This window comes from Corapipo altera, unplaced genomic scaffold, assembly GCF_003945725.1.
Source record: "Corapipo altera isolate COAL_440 unplaced genomic scaffold, ASM394572v1 0, whole genome shotgun sequence".
In the NCBI taxonomy this organism is placed as follows: Eukaryota; Metazoa; Chordata; class Aves; order Passeriformes; family Pipridae; genus Corapipo; species Corapipo altera.
The window spans coordinates 34,893,771-34,916,304 of NW_020884872.1; the positions used below are offsets into that span (position 1 = coordinate 34,893,771).

General features: G+C 40.6%; 2 protein-coding genes across 7 annotated transcripts in view; both read right to left on the reverse strand.

Annotated features, from left to right (window-relative positions):
* The window catches only part of DHRSX (dehydrogenase/reductase X-linked), a 208,899-nt gene that overhangs the window by 137,294 nt on the left and 49,071 nt on the right, over positions 1-22,534 (reverse strand). The window lies entirely within an intron of this gene.
* ZBED1 (zinc finger BED-type containing 1) overlaps positions 16,246-22,534 on the reverse strand; it is a 51,461-nt gene continuing 45,172 nt past the window's right edge. For 4 of the 5 annotated variants that reach the window (XM_027643400.1, XM_027643386.1, XM_027643392.1 and 1 more), the window contains one exon: positions 16,246-21,902. In XM_027643400.1, coding sequence (XP_027499201.1) covers positions 19,764-21,851 — 2,088 coding nt within the window. In that variant the 5' untranslated portion in view covers positions 21,852-21,902 and the 3' untranslated portion in view covers positions 16,246-19,763. Of the gene's footprint in view, positions 21,903-22,003; positions 22,055-22,534 lie in introns of all 5 variants that reach the window. The other variant, XM_027643378.1, reaches the window with a different exon arrangement.

Here is a 22,534-nt window from a genome sequence, read left to right on the forward strand (position 1 = left end):
TTGTCTTGGGGGCACACTCCAACAAGGCACTCGGATGAGGTCATGAAACATTGCCTTCACTTGGAAGGGAGGGCTTTGCTGCCATGAAGCTGGACAGAAAAGGCGTAGGAGACACCATCATGCGCTGACAAGGCACAGCACTAATTCAGCTCAGCCATGGCTATCAATATGTGAGCAGTCCCAGCTTCACTCATAAAAGGCACTTCACAAAAATCTAACACAGGATTTTGTGAAATAAGGGTAGAATGGTTGTTGCAATAATTTGAAGAGATCCCACTAATTCCTTACAGCATACTGGACAGACACAGCCTGCATGTGAAAGATTACTGGACTTGTTAAAAATATAAGAAGAAACTGAACACTAGCTTCAAGAAGAAAGTAATCATCCCTACATATGCATATATTTAAAGGATCCATTTACCCATATAATTTCTTACATGGGAAAATACTATCACAAGAATAAAGAAGGACATATTTCCATTTGCCATGTATTCTCTGCCCTGCTTATCTTTCATTCCTTTTATATATTTACCTATTAAATCTTACTCTTTGACTTTCTTCTCTTTCACTCCAGTCACAGTAAAGATAGGGAAGTTATATACAGGTGTATCTTCAAATCAAGAAAAAGCATCTGGTTATCTTTTGAACAGATTTACTGATACTTACTCCCATACTCCCTCCCTCTGGGTAAATGTAACTGTGCAATACCTTGGGCAATGTCATTTTATGTAAAACTTCCCAATGCTCTTCAAGTCATGTCATCATGTAATTATATTTTTTTCCTGTTGTGAAATAAGAGATGAAAAAGAGGAGCTTATCCCAGGAGATTTAAATAGGGGTAATGAAAATAGCTCTGCATAGTCTAGTACCTGCAGAATTCATTTTCCCATCCTGCAGAAGTTAGAGACATTAGAAATTTTTTTCACTCTCTACCAGCAACCAAAAATTGTCCAGGCTCCAAGATTTCACATACAGCTAACAAGTAGATGTGGCTTCATCTGAGAATGCTTTACATCTCTGGATGTAAGAAACTATTTCAAGTCCTTGCTCTCAGTCATACACTGAGCATACAGAAGCCTTCCCAGTGTAACTCCCTATCTGGAGAGCAGAAAGTTTCAATTTCAACAAACATTTGCCCTTTAAAGGCACTTTTACCTCCCACTGAAGTCCACAGTAAATGTAAAATTTCTCCATATCAGGTTCAGAAATCCAGTGATCATTTTGTAAGATGCCATAAATACAAAACAAAATGTGAGTAATTTCAGAAAAGGTCTTCCCTTGGAAAGACCACATCGCAGCTATCTCAAAAAATCTTGACAGTTATCTGCACAAAATGTGGCACAGAATTCCAAAGGTTTTAAAGTTTAATGTCTGACTATGAAAAATTAGCATTTGTATTATAGTTTTGACCAAGAAAACAGGGTGATGGCAGTGAGTTTGAAATGCTGAAGAAAATATGAATCAGCAGAGTGATGTCTCTGTTACTCCATTAAGGGCTAAGTAAATGTCATAACTGACTGCAGTGCAAAAAACTCATTTCAGAAGACGGTAAATGGTGGTTCTTTCCTAACAAAGAGAGCTCATGAAAAAAAAAAAGAAAAAAACCACCTGCTGCTACTACTCTTGATTCAATCCCAAATAATGTAGAAACCAACCTGAGCAGGCAAGTCCCTACACCTTGCATGGAAGAAAGGTTCTGTCATAAACCTTCAAGTCTGGAGAATATTTATAGTACCCAAAGCTCAGAAAATGCTCAAACTCAGAATTCTGGAGAAACTGGCTGCTCATGGCTTGGACAGGCATACTGTTTACTATGTAAAATCCTGGCTGGATGGCCATGCCTGGAGAGTGGTAGTTAACGGAGTTATATCCAGCTGGTGACTGGTAACAAGTAGTGTTCCCCAAGGCTCAATATCGGGGCCTGTCTAATATCTTTATTGACAATTTGGACAAGGGGATCGAGTGTACCCTCAGTCAGTTTGCAGATGACATCAAGTTGAGTGGGAGTGTTGATCTGCTGTAGGGTAGAAAAGCTCTACAGAGGGATCTGGACAAGTTGGATTGATGAACCAAGACCAATGGTATGAGTTTCAACAAGGCAAAGTGCCAGGTTCTACACTTGGGTCACAACAACCCCATGCAATGCTACAGACTGGGGGAAGAGTGGTTGGAAAGTTGTCCAGTGGAGAAGGATCTCGGGGTGCTGAACATGAGCCAGGTAGCTAAGAAGACCAGTGGCATCCTGGCCTGTATCAGAAATAGTGTGGCCAGCAGGACCAGGGCAGTGATTGTCTCCCTGTACTCAGTACTGGTGAGGCTACACCTCAAGTCCTGTGTTCAGTCCTGGGCCCTTCAGTATATAAAAGACATTGAGGTACTGAAGAGTGTCCAGAGAAGGACAATGAAGCTGGTGAAGGGTCTGAAGCACAGGTCTCATGAGGAGTGGCTGAGGGAGCTGGGGTTGCTTAGCCTGGTGAAACAGAAGCTTAAGGGAGACCTTATCTTTCTCTACAACTACCTGAAAGGAAGTTACAGCAAGGTGGCGGTCAGTCTTTTTTCACAGGTCACAAGTGACAGGATGAAAGAAAATGGCCTTAAGTTGTGTCAGAGGAAGTTCAGATTGGATACTAGGAAAAATATCCTCCCTGAAAGGGTTATCATGCATTGGAACAGGCCACCCAGGGAAGTGGTTGAGTGGCCATCCCTGGAGCTTTTTAAAAGATGTGATGTGGCACTTAGAGACATAGTTTGGTGGTGGTGTCCTGGTTCCAGCCAGGACAGGGTTAATTTTTGCAGTAGCCAGGAGGGGGTATAGCTAGGATATGGAGGTTATCCTATACCACCTAGCATCATTGCTGGGGCAGAAGAAGGGAATCTCTTCTGACAAGAAGGGTTTCCTTCTGATCAAGTAAGCATGGCAGACGGAGTACCGGGGTGGCCCCACTTCAAGCTGGAGGCAGATGTTGGGTATTGCCTATAGTCGGGGGTTTCCGCAGTGAGAAATAACATTTCTTTTCTTGTACCCTCTGTCATTAGTATCGCTGTTACTATTAATTTTCTTATGTCATTGCTGTTTCCAGTAAATTGGTCTTATACCAACCCATGATCTTTACCTTTTGTGCCTCCAATTCTCTCCATCCCACCACAGGAGAGAGGGGAGGGAGGGGAGCAAGTGAGCTAGCATGGTTTGGAGAGTCTCTGTGGGAGCACTAAACTGGGGAGTACCATTCTTAAACCACAACAAGTGGACTTGGTACTGCTAGGTTAACCGTTGGAATTTTCCAACCGACATGATTTGATGATTCCATGATTTATGAGAACTTTCACCCACAAAACTGAAGCAAAGAGTGATCTCTTTGCTTCAAAGAGATCAAACTTGTCAAATTGGACTGATCTACTTATGATCAAACTGGAAATCCAAACCAAAACCGAAATACTGCTACCTGCTACTTAGCATCTCACCAGAGGAATTAAAAAGACAACAGAAAACAATTTATACTTTGCACCATGATCTAGACCAAATATTTTATTTTTGATTTTCAAGACAGTATTGAAAGTATCATCATATTCCTAGACAGTACAGGATATATTGTATCACAATCCTCAATATTGTCTTTGGATCTTCTACTTTTACTGCTTGTGAATTCCAACACCTCTTATTCTGGCCACGTACTATTAAAAGATTGAATTAATCATTCCATCTTGCTCACAGTGCAGATGGAGAGATAGAGATGGGCAATGAATACATTGGGAAAGTCAATTCTTCAAATATTCCCTTACTATATTAGATTCCAGGAATGGGAGTGGGGGAGTGAAGAAAAAATGTTGGTAAGATCATTAAGAGTAGTTAAAACTGCATCTTCTCTCTTCACAAAGACAGAGAATGTAATTTCCATATCGCAATCAAGCTCAAGAGCATTCAGCTGAAGGTCACATTCAGATCTGCCTCTTCCAGCTAACAAAATGCTCTGCTGCCACTCAAACAGTCCCCTTTGCTTCCTGTGGCTTCAGGGTGACAGTATTTCCATCAGGTGTAAATAAGTAAGCAGAAACCACGAGTTGTTATATGAAACTTAAAAGGTAATTGAAAGTTTCTGGAGTAGTTCACTTCAGAAAACTGTGCAATCACTTGTGAACTGAAGTGCTTGTTATCATATACAAAGCTTTGGTAATTAGAATCAGGAAGAGAGGTACAAGGTGATTAGAGATTATTGGGAGAAATCTAGTTAACAGGAAACATAGCACATAAACCAATCAGTACTAAAAGTTTCCCTGAGATACCTGCAATTAATTAAAATACAAAATGTTAAAAGGACATTTCCATGTTATTAAAATTTTTTGAAGCGACTAATGATCAGAAGTCATTACAGCATCCACATTAATGTGAGATTAACCTCAGAGACTACTGGCTTAATAAAAACATGCAAAATAGAATCACAGAATCATAGAATCAGCTGTGTTGGAAGGGACCTCCAAGATCATCAAGTCCAACCCTTGATCCACTACCGCCGTGGTTACTAGACCATGGCACTGAGTGCCACATCCAGTCTTGTCTTAAAAACCTCCAGGGATGGAGAATCCACCACTTCCCTGGGCAGCCCATTCCAATGTCTGATTACCCTCTCTGTATAGAAATTCTTTCTAATATCTAACCTAAACCTCCCCTGGCACAGTCTCAACATCCCTTCCTCTCCCTCTATGCCCTAATTCCACATCATTCAAACCAGGCTCTGGTTAGCACATTTATTTCTTCAGCTTGCCTGAGCCTGGTGAAGAGTCTGGACAGTTGCAAAAGCTGTCACAGATTATCACTCATATAAGTGCCCATCTACCTCTGAGTATATGACCCAAAGCAGTGGCCCCAAGGAAGTGGCTCCATGGAACAGCATGTCAACAAGGCAGACACCCACAGGGCTGCACACCCCTGTGCCTGTTGGTGCCTGAGCTTCATACCCCAGGGGCACAGGGCTCCGGGCTGCTTAACCCTTCACTGCCACATGCCACCTCCCAGGGCCACCAACCAGCCTCCAGCAGCAAAAATTCATGATGGAATATAACTCTGTGGGGTTTTTTAGTTTATATTTTTTTAAAGATAGGAGCTGCACTGAAGCCCCCTGAGCCTCTGGACAGAGCTGGATTTTGTACACAGAATTACTTAAAAATCAGGTCTAACTTGGAATGAGAAAGTACAAAGGGCATGTACATGTTTTGTCTTCAAGACACATACAACATTTGTTTTCCAAATATAGAATTTTATTCATTTTTCTCTTCTTGGATAACAGGAGCAGGTCAGGGGTTTCAAATGGAGTATGAATGTGTGACTACAGAAAGGTCTTGACTGTACTATATATAATTTCCTAATTCTCTCACGACAGTTCTTTCTTAGGAAAAGACTGATTTCTTTTCAAGCTCCTCTTTCTTAGCACATGCTGAAGTGATCTCATACTCACAGATTTTCTTTCAGTTTTCATCTTTCTTGTTCCTCATAAAATTTGCACCAAAGTTTTCACAGGAAAGTAACTGCTTTGCAATAGAGACACCTAATTGTTTTGAAAGATTATTTTTTTTTAATTAGCTGGTTTTATTCTTCAGGTAAAAACTTATTTTTGAATGAAATTTTATAGGCCATTAATCTAATGCAGATTCATGAGACTCAGGAAATTGGTTAACTTAAAAGAGCAGCTACTGTTCATGTTCTATAATTGCTCTTCATCAGAATTGTCAAAGATTTTTAATATGCAGTTACCACACAAATAAAAAGATCTTATAGTATGTCTCCATTTAAGAGGCCATCATTCCACAGTGTCATTAGCTGCTATTAATATTTCAATTAGAGAGCATCACACACTCCCCTGAAGAAATGCACAACTACTCACAAAAAAAGTTCCACTATTGATAATGCTCCATGAGTATGACACAATCATCCTATTTTCATTCCTACATTTAATTATCTTCTATTAATAGCTTGCCAAAATTATAATGGAGGTTAGCTTCATTCATAGAGAAACATGCATCTTTGTTGACCAACACCTTCCAAACATCCTGCTTCTAAAAAAGGGAGGTGACAGCTGCAGGGACTACACTGCCCTTCTGCACAGCCATGTTACAACTTCACTCTTCTACCAGGTATTCAAATGGGCTGATAAATCATAGGTGCCCCCTGTCAGTCCTTCTCAGGACATCAGCCAGAACTATCAGCACTTTTCGGGCATCAGTGCTAGCACAGACAGGCTTTACACCTGCTTTTTGTTCCATCTGAGCAGATGATTTAGCTCAAATATCATGGCTCTGCAACAGCCAATTTGATGTGAAATATTGTTTCAAGGCACGACTCCCTTCTCTTCTTTGAGGAAAAAAACAACAACAAAAAAACCCCCAAAACTTTGTTTATTATAATAGACCTTATAGTCTCATTTTCATCATGCCAAGCTGATAATTAGCTTCTAGGAAAGCTGATATACCTGGAGCCACCTCTCAAAAGATGGACCTTGCCTAGCCAGGGAACCAGTGACAGGACCAGAGGAAATGGCCTCATGTTGTGCTAGGAGAGGTCTAGACTAGATACTAGGAACAATTTCTTCACTGAAATGGTGGTCAGGCATTGGAATAGGATGCCCAGAAAAGTGGTGGAATCACCATAACTGGAAGTGTTCAAAAAACATGTGGATGTGGCACTTGGGAACATGGTTTAGGGGTGAACATGGTGGTGCTGGGTTAATGGTTGGACTTGATGATCTCAGAGGTCCTTTCCAATCTAAACAAATCTATGATTCTAAGTCCACAGACAGCCATTAACTATACACAGCACTTTTATTACACCTTATGTTAAACAGCAAAAAGTTACACTTATGTTTAATTTCTTCTGGACGCTAAATAATTTAAATCATTTGAATGAAGATTTCTTTTTGAAAACCATAAAGGAATTTAGCAATTTAAATATATCGGGGGAGGAAAAAAAGAGCTTGAGGAATAAAAGCCAAGAGCTTGCACTGGCTTGTTTGGCAGCTCTCTTCTCTTTCTAATATTTCTCTCTCTAGGGCTTTCTCCATGAATATACAAGGAATTTCAAACACACGTCTTATACTGTGCACTCACTTTTAGGTGATTTGAGGGATTCCAGCCTTACATCTCCATCAACACCCCATAACACATGGTGTAAATCGCCGGCCCACTCACACTCGGTCCTCCAGTGGGGCTTTGCCACCAGTTAGGACCTCTCAGAAAAAATCTCGGTGATGCAGAAGGTAAAAGGTGCACAGCTTCTTGCAGGGAGAGAAAAGCGAGTCCCTCCCAACTCTGTAAGCTGCACCAGCAGCTACTGCAGCCCTTATATCAGCATTTCTTTTGTTATTGCATTTGAAGCTTTGCAACTTTCCATACAGAAAATTCAGCAGTGCTGAGAGTTACACCACCTTCATTTTGGCCATAGTACTACCTCCCTCCCAAGGTGCACTAGGACATCTAGCCACCATGTCTGTGTTCTCATGCAGTATGTGACCAGCTCTGCTATACTGGCAAAAGCACATACTCTGCTCCAGATGCAGTTACCAGGATCCCCTGTTTTGCCTGGGGAAACAGAAAACATTCTTTTACTGAATAAACTGTCCAGTGAGTGCTGCCCTATGTGGTACCTTTGCAGGGGAGTGCTTTGCCCAGCGTGGCAGTACACCAGCACAGCCAGCCCCACGCAGGTTTACCCTGGAGAAGACAAGTGGTCAAGCTAAAAAACAGTAGTTGCAGTTGAACCCTAGTCAGACGGGAATGCTGTCAATACAAAGAGGGACATCTAGAAAAACTCACCAGGATCATATCACCTACACTCCTGTGACAGCAGTGGCGTTTCTCCAGGGAGCACCGGCACTTTGCCAGCCCTCTGTTTACCCCAGCCCTTTTCCTATGGCGCACATCAGGGACTGGGCAGGAAGAAGAGGTCTCAGTATCTCACCCTCTAAACCGGGACCGGCCAAGCCAGAGGAGCACGCTGCAAAGCCATTTTGACACAGACCCCGATGCACTTGCAAGGAACAGATCATGCCTGCAGAGAGGCTGCCAGCAGGACAGCCACACCAGCCACACACTGCCCACTGAGCCACCATGGTGGCTCCCAGCCTTAGTCCCTGTCACCACAGCCCTCATGCCAGCTGTCAGACTGCACTTGTAAAGATGATTTTGTCCTTTACAGCCAAGAGTGGCAGCTTGGAAGAATCTGAACTGAAAAACAGTGCACCTCACTGCTAAATTACATTCATTTTCTGTATAATATGTGGGTATGTATATGTTTTTTCTTCTTTTAAGGAACAATATTAGTACTCTAATACTTGGATTAGAAGACTGGGGAAAAAAAATCATGGGTTTCACTTGTGTCTCACTAGAATATGCATAGTAATAATGGGTAAGCATTGAGAAAAAAAATTAAATCACTCTAAAAATGGAGGTGAAAGAGATGGATAGAAGATATGCTTAACAGCAAAAATCCCAAAAACAGTCATTACATTAGTGCATAAACAAGTAAGCTGATATGCCACTGTAAAATAGCCCTAACAGGGCCATACTCAAGCCGAAATCCAGGCCTCAGTGTTGCCCACCTATTTTATTGTTTTACACCCCCTTTCTTGTATCTTCAAATATCTCCTTCCGCCTTGCAATGCTGGATGATTACACATAATGACTTTAACAGATTGACTGCAAAAAAGAACCCATGAGAAACAACAGGAAGAAGACATGTCTACAACAAAGTGCAAACAACTCTGCTAATGTCTACTAGGCACTACTAATGGCAGCATCTGCAGCTCTCAAAACTTGCTTCTGGCTCAAATTAGTTGCTCTTTAAATATCTGTATCATATAATTAGGAAGTACAGCATCATCAAGAGAACATTTCTTGACCTTTTTCCTACTAATTTTCAGCAGACTATTTAATGTTAAAATCATACACCATGCAATGCAGCAGTTAGGAATGCGCAAGTAAGACTGGCATATAGATGGTACTATTAATTAGTATGAAAGCACTCCAGTAGGCATATTAGATGATATCTGTATTCAATTGGATGACTTTATTCATTAACAAGATGTTATTTTGGAAAAATATGTCCAAGAAGTCCTTGTATATCAGCTGTAAGAAGCATTTCATAGCACAAATGTTCCATTTCCAGTAACAGAGGTTATATCTAACTGCCAGATCACCAGCACTTACTGCTCTGTAGACACTCTGTTCACTGGGACACATTCAGTGAAAAAATTACAAGGTCATCTCTTCACTGTGTCAGTCCTGGTTTGCAGAAAATGTAGTGCCAGTAATGCTTTGTTTGCTAAGTCCTTTCATTCTGCGTAATAAGTAGACTGTTGCAGCCTTTATAAGCCATTTGCAATGGTACCACTGAACTTTTTTTAAAGAATGAGGTCTGACGCCAACTCATCTGTACTTTCCTCAGCCGGGACAGGTTGACATGTTTGTAAAATACTGTTACACAGAACTACCTGTTTCTGTTTTAAAAATAACCTTTCTAGAACAGAGAATAACTTCTGGGTTGGCTTTGTAAAGAACACAGCCTCTGGGCCCTAATATCAGCAATTTTGGTACAAATGTCTAACACAGAGCATCACCCCCTCCTGCTGCAGCACACCACACCCGGGCAGCTGGAGGTGCCCCTCGCCTGCAGCATAGCAGGTTAAAAACTTAATCTCAAACTCATTGAACACTCATAAGGCTCATTAACTTCAGTTCCTGGTTTGTACACATGAAAAACCCAGTGTGAGACGCAAAGTCAGGAGGTGACCGAGCTTTGCTTTCCTTTGGTGTGACCTCGTTTTCTCATTCTGGTGAAGCTCATGTCACAGAGGGTAACTCAGTGCAGAGCTTATCGAAGTGACTATTTCCTCATAGAGTTGAAAGGGTGTTTAGTTACATCAACCATATTACTAGTGTGCCAACAAGGAAAATAAAATGTTTTAACTGTCCCCTCAAGATCCTCCTTCAGAAACAATTGCAGTGCATTTTTTTAGGTCCAACTTCTTTTTTTCTCTGCAGGCTAATTTAAAATATTGAGCAATGTTAGCAATCATGGTTAGGCACTCCCTCAGATGGCAAAATGACCATGTCCCAGAAAGCATACTCTGGCAGAAAACAGGCACACTACAAAAAGCAGAAGCGTATCAGAGCCAAGCACTCTTACTCAGCTTTACACAACTGAGACACTGTTTTGGATAGGATGGGGGATGTAGTTTTCTTGCCCAATAAATTTTCTTTGAAGTATCAAGTGCCTCCTAGCAGAGCACAAATACAGTGAAGAGAAAACAAACGTCATCATTTTATTAAAAAACTATTTCACTTTCTTTTTTCTTAAAAGCAATCCTGATATGAAGCAAAACTTCACTGCTTTTATGGTTATTTGCTTTAGGAACTGTAGCTGTCAAACATTTTTTTCCTCACTATCAATATGCCCATTTGAACCTTGCTATATTCTACCACATTGCAGCTTTAATGCAGTAATTGATACAATATGGTAAAGCCACAAACCAAAATCACTCTGTCTGTAATGACATCTGTAATTTAGAAACTTAAGGAGGGGAAGCTTAAAACTGGCAAGCAACAGTTTCTGAAAACACCAAGAGAGGACTGTATGGGTACATTTTTACTCCATAACTACGCAAATCTTGAACCTTGCCCTGTCTGTAAGGCAAGGCACATAATCTTAGTGACACTGTTATCAAAATATTTCTGAAGAATGCATTTGTTCAATGCATTAAAAGCTTTAACATGACTGAACTGAATCAAGAATTACACATCAGGGCACACGGAACTTCAACGCTACTCCAGCACTGCATGGGAAGCCCCAGGTAAAGCATGTGTGGTGGGGCAGTATCTGCATGGTCTAAGCAAACTGACATCTTACTTATGTACTACAAAAACATCTCTAAAAATAACATCATGGGGTTCATGGATTCTTCCTCCTGCCTTCTGGCCTTGCAAAACATTACAAGGGTGCTTCAGCACTCACATATAAACCAAACAAGACTTCAGGTTGTGCAACTTGTCCCACATAGGCAGCCTCATAGTGGAGTCCGCACCAGGTCCTGCGTGACTCAAGACCCTCATCCATCCAACTGCCCTGTCAGTAAAAGCTCTTATATTCCTTAGCCGAGTTTCTACAACCTCCAGCACCTTCAGCTGAACTGTGGCTGAGTGGAATTTGGTTAAACAAATCTTTTTATGATGTAAAGGAACAACTACATTTTCTAGCTCATTTTCTTGAGTTGCAGCATCTCATCATTAGCACGAGATGTTAATGCTAACAGAGTTTGCTCTATGACCTAAACAAGCAGATCTTACTCCAAACAGCCCCAAAACCACAGGACACTGAGTGACTGCAGAAGCTCCTATTTGCACAACCAGCTAATGCTCGGGGTTAAGTATCACACTTACTGGCATAGTGCTGAACTTGAAAGCAAAGACCAGGTATCCATTGCAAAGACAACATCTGCCCATCTTTAGACCTAAATGCCCTACTTGCACAAACACAATCCATCATCTGGCTCTGAAATTCATCAATGCTTCAGTTGTATGAGCACAAAGCAAACACCCAACCTTCCACCTATAATACTCGACACCTCCTTGCCTTCTTTCCTTTGTTCTACATTAACAAGGGAGAACAAGTTCCTGTTTATCAAAGAAGGAAGGACCAAGGAATAGAAATGCTCATTCACATCTGCTGAAACTGTTGATTTTATGCTTGTTGCGACTAAATCATCTAAACTGAAACATCCTCACAAGCAGAATAATGACTAAATAAAAGAAGGTTTTTCCTTCACCTATACACTCACTGGAATACCACGGGTCCATTTCCATCTTGCGACGATCCAAATAATGGCAGAAAATGAGATGCTTACATTTAAGCCTTTTACTCAGAATTTCACCTAAAAATGTATTTATTTACACTTCACATTCTCCCATATTTTGGTAGAATGCAGTTGCAATTGCCTCCTTCAACAACAGAATAATTTAGACTTTCAGTTTATGAGTTGTGGGGGGAAATACTCCTCTTACTTTTGAAGCCCACCTATATTTGGGAGGTCAAGTCTTAAAAGAACTCATTTTAGACAGAATGATTCTACGGATACTAACCTTTGAAGCATAACAGAAGACAAAATGGATATATGGAAACCAAAAAGTTGTGGTTTGCATTTAAAAAAGCATCACATACGCAGCCTACCTCAAAATACCACTATTTAAAGATATTTAAAGAGACACATTTGTGATGCCAGCATTTCTAGTGGTTCTGAAGGTAGAACCATGCAAAATGGATCGCTTTTAGAGATTAAGTCCCTAAATATATATTTGGACAGCTAACTTAAGGAGTTAGTGCAGAGAGTCTGCAGGCTCCTTTTTAGGCCATGATTTGTATTGTTTTAATCTTAGTCTAAAAATAAATATAAAATGAATGAATAATTTTGTAGTCTAAGTGTTTGCAAACTTATCACTTGGCAGTGTCACCTTCTGCGCAATCTTCTTCCCAGGGCGGCCAACCAGCCCAGGGAAGTAGTAACATCAGGGGAAAAGCCCTGGCCCATCCCCTTCCTTCAGGCATGTGCAGACCAGAAAGCAGCCCCAGCAACACAAAAACACAGGGAAAACACTCTGGAGGAATCTGTTTTTCTCTCTGCAGAGCACAGCAACTTTCCTAAACAGCCAAGAGAAAGGGCAGAAGTGCAGCCAAGAGACCAACTCTGCAGACTGAGCTGATCGCCTCACTGCAGGAAGAGTTGTCTCTGGGTAAAAGAAGAATTTTATCTTCCATCAGCTCTAATATGCATTGCCAAAAAAGGCACAAAAAGCATATGCCATGGTCTTAACTGACAAATACTGTCATGTATTATCTCTGAATTTGTATCTCCAAAAAGAATTGTGAAATCTTTGTGAACACTGAGGAAGGAGAGGTGGGATGGCATGGGCAGGGCATGAACAAGGTGGTTAATCTGCTTGAAAGACTACAGCAGAACTAGTTCACGGGAGTGCTTTAAGTTCACCTGGGCATTGCATCATACTTTCAGAGACACCATGCACAAGGCTGTGCTTTTCTCACTTAATTTCTCTGACCAGGCATGCAGACATCTCCTAGCAGAAATGCCAGTCCTGTATTCACACCACCACAGGGTAAACTTCAGATTATCCTCAACCCACTGCTCATGCAACCCACTCAGCAAATCATGTACAGCACAGGTACACTTCTGCCTACTTTCACCATGGCTTCAAAGCACGCAGGTCACATTCTCCTGTTCTTACACTTTGAATCCAAGAGCCACACAGAAATAACACAGCAAAGACCAGCACCAATGTACTTACTCCCGGCCCAGGAAATAAAGTGGGGCTTAGAATTAGGGACCAGAAGGGATACATGCTGCATATGGAAGGCTCCACTCATCCATAAGACTGGCTTTCTCACCACAGCACTCGCTCCCTTGAAACCTACCAGATTTATGATCAGTAGCAATTGCATGTGCATGTTTATCTATGGCAGATGAATGTGTCAAACTATTATTCAGAAAAAGCCCCCTAAACCCAGGCTCACACATGCTAGAGGACAGGTCACAGTAACAGCTGCATCTGCCTTCTTCTCCAACGTCTTGTTGCTGTAAACTCCTCACCGGCCATTTGGGAGTGCAGGGTTTTGAAGATAACAGAGCTCATTGACAGCACCATGGAAACACCAAAAGGTGTTTTACAGAGTTCTAAAATATCAGATTACAGGAAGGTCAGTAATTTAGTATTTTTAAGTGCTATCAGCATTTCAGACAGGAGGGTCCTGGTAAAATTTCAGTATTTTCCCTAGACGGACCCACTTCTTATCTGTTCCCATCAATAAAACAATTGCATTTTTCACATCTAACTGTTGTTAAATTCCATCTGTTCATATAAGTTCTGCTGTGTGCTCAAGAAACTACAATTTGGTGTCAAACCACTGAGTGCATCCCAGAGCACAAACTCACAGCAAACCGCACTACCACCCATAAACCAGAACTATGCATTGTTTGCAAAATCACTTCATTTTTCTCTCTCACACACACATCAGAAAGCCATGTTTGAGAAGATGAAGATTCACACACACATCACAAGGTTATGTTTGAAAAGATGAAGGTTTCCCTTGGAGAACAGCATTTATGACATGGGATGGGATGTTTCTGGCATGAGCTTTCCTGATGCTGACTTGACATCTTCCTTGTTATGATTGCAAATTCCTATCACTGTAAACCTCACTGATGACTCATGAAAAAAAAAGCACACAAAAAAAGCAAAAAGAAAAAAAGGGAGAATGAAACCCTTTCAATAGCAGTGTCCATAAAGGCAGAGTGATAAACTGAGACATAAGATGTCTCAAATTTAAAAGCAAGGCAGTATCCATTGGAGAAATAAAAGACAAATTTCTCATTCCTAGCTGCAAGTATTTGGGGACAATGAATAGACATAAAATTGTATGTAATGAAAGAAATCGCCTTCTTAAAAATAACCTTATTCTACTACTGCTTATTCTATGCTATTGGTCATTATGCTTTTGACTGTGAGGATAGTTTCCTTGCTGTGCTGAGCTCAATTCCCCAGCATTTTCCCCCTTATAGGCAATTTTAGTCCAACTGAGCAGTGTGTCCAAGTGTACATCACTGTGGAGAGAGGAATTACTGGCTCTGCCTTTTCACACCATGGCACAGGTGCCATAGCCTCAGTGGACTGGAATAAGAACCTAGTTTAAAACTAATTTTAAACTGAGTTTATCCGCTCTCCAAGAACAGTCTCTCTGTAAGAGAAGAAACACTGGGGAGCTGGGCTTCTCCTCCCTGCTGTTCCCACCCGGCACTCTGCCCACACAGGGCCAGGGAGAGGAGACAGGACAGAGGATTTGGAAAACTCAAGTCACTGGAAATAAGTGTGATGCAAGGAAACCAGCACAGTGTGCAGCAGGTTATTTCTTCTCAACATCTCTGGAAAAATCATACATCCAAATCAGCATTTCAAAGCACTGTGGACATCAGCATCACTTCTGTGAACACTAACCTTTTCTTCTGGCAGAAAGGGAAATCTGTTACACCATTCAGTGTGAAAATGTCAATATAAATGCTCAAAAATCTTAATATTTTAACATTTCAGAGTTCTAAGGGACTGTCATTTGGAAATAGTTGCTCCAACAGCCTCTGAATTTTTAAAAAGATATAAATCAAATTTTATTACTAGTTTTAAAACACAAGGTAAGCCAAAAGACAGTGGTTTATTTTTTATTTTTTCCAGGTTTTTTAATACTAAAGTCAATTCTCTTGTGGCATTTTAACCCAAATGCAAGGGCACTGAAAATTACTGCAAAAGCAGTAAAAACCTATTTAATTGATTTTTATCATTCAATTTAAAGGAAATGCTTTTGCATGTAAAATGATAGCACTATAAACAGCAACTGCAGGGATGTTTTGAAATTCTAGTTTAAACAGTATCAAATCATTAGACATGCTTCACTGGCGTGCTTTTCAGGCAGATATAAAATTATGTTGTATCTTTAAGTTCTCTCTAGTGCACCAAATAATATTACTGAAAAACCAAAACCAATTTCAGTAATTTCCCTGCATCCACTAAAAATAAAAAATGTCTTGAATTTAGCAGAATATTACTTTGGAGGAGATACAATAAGACAGACCATAGTCTTGTCCTAGAAAAAAAGAAAAAAAAAAAGCCACAAAACTTTTATGACCAGGAGACTCCTCTAAGCAGAGTCAAAAAGACAGTCTAGACTAGATAGCAGTGCACCACCAGAACTGGGATCACCAGACCTTCAGAAAGACATCATCCTCTGAGAAGAACACTCAGAAATGGAGACCATTGAAAGGAGAAGGGTGTGCAAAGACTAAAATGCAATTCTTCCAGCATAAAGTTTCCTTTACCCAGTTGTCACGGAATATGTAAAACACACTACTTCTGTGCTCGCACCCATACACTTCCCTTCTTTCAGAAAAGATGTCCCCAGGCAGCCCTTTTTTTTTAAACTGTCACACAAAAACGACAAAATCAAGAACTGCATGTCACTTTTAAGTTTTCAGAAGGCCTATAAAATATTACAAATAACCAATTTGTGCTTCTTTTGCTTTTAATATTCCTACCTGTGTGAAAAATGCTCCTGTAAAGCTAACTGGACACCAGGACATCAATTAAAGAAAAACCTTCAAAATTATCTAATACATTGCTGCAATAGAAATTTAAAATAATTCACCCTTTCCAGAAATAATGCAGAACTTTATTGCCTTCATTTAAACCAAAGCATCTCAGACACAGTTTGCTAGAAAAATTCACCTTTTCAACTTGTTTGATTCAGGTTTTTCTTTTTTCCTTCTCATAGTCCTTGATGGCAGAGAGAGGTGAAATGTGTGCAAAGATTGGTCAGACAGACAAAACTCCCTTTACTTATGCTGCTACCCCAAGAAACCTCACTTAGGCCCAATGAATTTTAATCCTGAATTCGCAATACTTAGTTGGTAACAAAAGGCAATTCATCTTCTTTTGATGTAAAGTATGTACTTTGAGAGCCCGTTCAAAAATTCACTTTTGCAGCATGAAAGCACTCAAAAGCTGAAGTTTGTTCCTCTATTGCCCCTCCAAAAAGATGTCTCTGCTGTACCAAAAAGGAAACATTAGGCTGTGGATTTAAAGTAGATGTCAAGAAACACAAACATAAAGCTGACTTAATAGCGTAGTTTGGAAATGTGTTCTGGGCCCACCCTTGGCAGTAACACTGGGGTTTAGCTCAAGTTGTAGCAATATTTCAATTTTGGTTCTCCACCCAAATAAACAACAGAAAATTATGTTGATAAATGAAAAACACCACACATATTTAAGCGAGAGAAACCATCTAAACTTCCAACATTTTTCATCCTCATTTTTTTTTAATCCAAAAGATTTGTACAGCATTTTTAAAAAATAACTTACAAGATCAAAAAGAAAATAAATGCATAGCTTCAAATCCTTAGAATATAACTTTCCCCTGTAGCGGTAGAGTTCAAAGTCATAAAGTGCTGCAGATATGAACACACATCAGACAAATAATCTAGTAACTAACTTATTTTTCTCATTTATTTAACAATATTCCAGGCTTAGAACATTAAATAAAAATCTCACAGACAATGGGTAGGACTAACAATGGTTTTGCTCTTTTTTTTTTTCTTTTTCTTCTCCTTTTTTTAAAAGAATGCTGAGACACATCAATTGAACTGACTACAATTTTATTTTGGATACCAAAAAATAAAAAGAAGCTGGAAGGAAGAGAGTAGTGCATTGCACTGATCTCAGCACAACTGCTCGTAAGCGTCACCATATACGTTTAGCCCTAGGAGGACGAAGATGGAAACAATGCTGCCAAGAGGGGTAGGCCAAGTGCAGACCAGGGGAGTGGTGTTCTGCGCTCTGCCTTGGCTGTGAGGGCACGGCTTTGCATTATGCTCACATAAGGAAGGATCCACACACCTCGCACTAGCATGTGCGCAGCAACTTGAGGGCTAGCAGTGGTGGTAGCAGTGGAGGTGGAGCAGCAAGCAAGAGCAGCTGGTTCTCAACACACATAAAAGCCCAAGAGGTCTTCCTGGCAGGCTGCTAGGATGTCACAAGAGCTCAGGTATCTCGCTCCCTTCTGTAATTTGATTTTGCTGCCCTCACAGATAGGCCGACATACCTGTGGGAGTTTAAGCCAAGCCTGCGTTTTGCACCTTGGGCAATCACATACACCTCTTCAGTGGACGTGGAGAGAAGCAATATTCAACAGGATGCACAGTGCAGGTACTTTGTACAAGTGCAAATCCGTTTTCAGCCACACCACCTGCTAAATGCACTTTTCCTGGGCTTAAACATGCTGTGTAGTTTGCTATTACTTACTTCACTGTTCCTTCACTCTAACCTCTGCTCTTCCTCCCCACCCACCTGCCCATTCCCAGCACCTAAAAAGAACACAGAGGCCTCAAGCTTCCAAGAACTATTAAACCTAAACATAAATAGTTTGGCAATATATTCAATTCCATTGCTATTCTCATTTTTGTACGTTCCTGCTGCCTGTGCCCTTTTTACAACCAAACGTCCACGGGTGCCACCATGATTAAAAAATACTTAACTTTCTTCCTCCAGAACAGTAACAGTCAGTCTTCAACAGACCTCTCTCCAGAAAGATTGTGCTCAACATAGTTGTAGACTGAGGTGAGGAAAGGTGAGACACCAGTAACAGAAATAAAACCCCAAGCAAACCTTGACTGTAAGTGGAAAATGTCCTCCACTGCACCTCAGAGAAAAAAAGACTACTCTGTATCTAGCATAAACTCTAATTTTGTTTATGACCTACAGTTATTTCATAAGAAATGTGGGGTTTCAGGTTGGTTTTCTTTCTTTTTTCTTGTTTGCCAAGTTCCCAAAAGGTCTTAAAACACTGATGCTTAGAGACACAAAGGGAGCAATTACAATACACAGCTAATCAGAAACAGCACTCAAACATTAGACTGGATGGGACTAAAGTCCACTCTACAAACTGAATCAAAAAGAGATAGGAGAAAAAAAAAGTTTTTAAGTGCTAACAGAGTAAGAAACTATTTTAAGGACTCACTAAATACATGTGAGGAAACAGAGAGGTCCCCTTCTTTTAAATATATTTACATAATATTAAAGCTTTGTATTTTGCTTTTCTTGCCAACAAAATTTTCTAGCTACCCTGGGCAAAGTTCCCATTAAATTAAGATTTTGTAACATAGACAAACTGTTAGACCCATGGTCTGTAGATGTCTCCCTGCCCTCTCCTTCCCTTCTTCCCTCCCTCTGTTGCCTGATGCCTTGCCTGTTTCGCACCACGTGGATCAGCCACAGCATCTGCAGGAGGCACAGGTAACACAAGGCTGCCTCGACCCCACACTTCGTTACCAGTAAAAGCAAAAGAGACTACAATCAGGGCTTGCTTAGACACAAAACAAAACAAACAAAAAACTCCACAGTTTTGCCATTTAGCTGCTGTTGTTAAATAGTAAAACTGAACTAATGTGGACACATCAATACCAGTTTAGAAGTGTTTGTAACATTTACACCACACTGGAAAGGAAAATAAATTATCCCAGTATAAATGCATCTACACTACAGCCTATGCCAGCACAGTATCAGTTAAAATAATAATAGATCAGTCCCCTAATCAACAGAATTATACCAGCTGAACTTTTGTAGCATAGACCAGGCCTAAGACATGAGGTAGTGAAAAATCAGGCTCAAGATCTTTTTTCATTCCACAGCATTGATATACTCTAAAAATATTCACTGTTCAGATTTATAGATTTTAAAAATGTTTAAAATCCAAACTTTTAAAGCTAGCATCCTGAGTTACACAGGATTTACAAATGGAGGCATAAATCTTAAAAACTCCCTTGCTTAGGGACCTAATTCAGGAAAATATTTTTATGATAGAAAGCAAATAAGCATGTGTTTGTCTCCCACTGAAGCAAGTGGAAAGGAAGCACATGGGTAAGTGCTTTCTGAAATCTGGGCCACAGTCAGAAATCATGGTCTTTGCAGAATTTATTTCCTCACTCATTTCAGTGCTGTTTAATCACCAGTCATTCATGTTTTAAGACAGCAGGAAAAACACAGACAATGGAAGCTAAATCAAGTTTGTTATAACTGTTCAATATTTACAGCATCATAGCATAAAACAGAAGTATTTTTGGTAACTTAAGACAAATACTTTTTTCTTTGTTATTAAATGTACCGCTGCAGTCCTGTTAAACAAACCCACTGTCTCGAATATTAAAGAAGTTGTTGTTTATGTTTACCGAGTCATTTAAATTAAAAATCTGTTCCTGTTCCAAACCCCACTCTCCTTCATCTTCATCCTCTGGTTCTGCCTCGGACCCATTCCGACTGTTTTCGTACAAAAAGATCTGCTCATCCACATGAGCCGGGGCTAACCGGTTTCTCTTTGCACTCACAACATTAGCAGAAGAACCAAAAAGGCGTTCAGGGAAGACCCTTGTGGCAAGAATACACCAGTATTTTTGAAGAACCTTTGGTAAAACTGGAAACAGCGCTAGTCTGTCAGACCACCACTTCAGTGGGTCTTCATTCAAACCGAGGACCTTTTGTGACTTGAAGTTGCTCAACTCCTCAACGATTTGAGCGTGCCACTCCTCCTGGTCTTCAACGCCTCCTGTCTGGCAGAAGATCTCTGCAAGCATGTTGTTGATGACACTAGTAGGAGGAGGAGTGGAAGAGATGATGATTTTTTTCATAGGAGGTTCTTCTGTAACAGTGAAGAATTTCTCTTCAGTCCTAAAGCTATTTTCTTTTACTTTCTCCAGCAGGCTTTTTGCTTCTTCCACCACTCTGTTTTCCACCTGCTGCCTCTCAAAGGCTGAAAGGAAAGGCAGTTTTTTGTAGCGGGGATCCAAGAAAGTTGCAACATTGAGAAACATGTCTATCTCAGGTGTGTGCTGGTAGGTGGTTGACAACTCTTTAGCAATCACCTCCTTTGCCATGCTGATTTCTTTCAAATCATTTTCTTTGATGTTCAGGGTAGTATTCAGAAGCATGTGGAGAAGTGGCTTCACCATACTTATTGTGGGGTACTTTGAAGCAGACATCATCTCCGCAACCTGCTTAAAAGGCTGCAGCAGCTCCACCAGCCCTTCGATTGTATTCCACTCACTGGATTCCAGCATGAGGTGGTGGTTGTTGCTGTCCTCCACGAGAACAGCGGCAATGACAAACTGCTGCTCCTTGAGGCGCTGCAGCATAGCGAGAGTGCTTCCCCACCAGGAAACACGGTCGCTTACCAGCATGCAGTGGAGAATATTCTGTTGCTTTTGCTTCTCGCTCAGCATGTACATTGCGACCGTGGACTGCTGAAAATACTCCACCAGTTTTCGGCACCTGGCAAGAAGGTTGCAAAGTTTGGGGAGCTGAAAAGCTTGTTGTATTCCTGTGTTAAAAGTGTGCCCCAAACAAGGCATCTGTACGGGAATATCTAGGAGAGAGCAAGCTTTCACAATGTCTTTACTGTAATCTGTTGTAGCACCAAAGACTTTTGTATTGATCCCCCACTCAATGAACGTTTCATAAAGGACTCGTGTAATAGTCTCTGCAGTATTATCCTCTGGCACTTCAAACGTTTTTAAACACCGCGAGTTCACAGCCAGGCAGTTGGCAGCACTGCTGCTGAGAAAGTGAACCGCAACCGTTACGTACGACCTGTTCTGGTTTTCGCTCCTCCACATGTCTGTGGATATGCCACACCACAGAACCTCCGTGAGTTCTTTCAGCACAATTTCTCTAATAGCACTGTACTTTTCGGGAATAGCTTTTGTACAGAAGTATTTCCGGCTCGGAAGTTCATACCTGGGGTCTGCTGTTCTCAAGAGGGCCTTGAAGGTGGGTTCATCAACAATGGAGGCCGGATACATGCCCTCACAAATTAAGCTGATGACTGCAGATGTCAGTTCCTGATGTTTTTTGTTTTCGTAGTTCTGGTAGGTCTTCATGATGAGGCTATCTTGAACAACCTGCTGCGATGACTCTGGCTTGATCTTTGAAAATGCTGTGGCAAAGGCTTCCCTCATTTGCTCAGTGTTACTTTTCACAAATTCACAGAATTCATCAGGGTGATTTTTCTCAAGGTGGTAGGAAAGGTTGGACGTGTTTCCTGAATAGGCAATTTGTGCCATGCAAATACGGCAGTAGATCTTCTTCCACTGTAATATGCATCCTTCTGCATTGGTATCAAACCCAAAGTACTTCCACACTTTACTCTTTGCTCTTGGGTGAGCCACTAACTTTAGGTCTGATGGGGAACCTTCTAAACTTTTATTCTCCATTGCTTCTTGGCCACCGTCCCACCTTTTGATCCTTCACTCATTAATGAGTACCTGATAAAGGCAGCAAGATAAAGATACAATGAGAAAGCACAAGTTTGACCACACTCAACTATGTGAAATCAGCGTTTCTGTGAATGTATCAAGAAACCTACCTTACAAATTACATTTGCAAATTTCAAGATGAGATTTGCAGGAAGTGTGACCTACAAGAAGCCCAACAGAATGTCAAAAATTAAAAAGGGGTTTAATATATCACATTCTGTGAAACTGAGCTAGAAGATCTGCGTAAATCTTGTTTCTGGAATTACATAATTCTGGGTAGAGAAACTGTAACCACCACCACAGAGTTGATACATTACTGTCACACAAACTGGTCATCTGCTATAGCATTTTCCTGCCTCTTTAGTAAGGGTTAGACCAACATCCTCTTGCCTAAAAATTACTGAACTTTGCTGTTAACATTTAGTTCAATTGAAACTTGATACTGAAGGAGCAAAAGTTTTCTTGTTTATTTTGAAAGAAGTTTTGCTTGTTCCAGCTTTTGCTTAAAAAAAAAAAAAAATCTGTGATGCAAATTATAACATTAATCTGCTTCTCTGAAATGTAAAAATGTTTTCTAACTGAAATAAAAGGAAAAGGAGCTTGAACCTACATGCAGATCAACAATATATACCTGACACGTT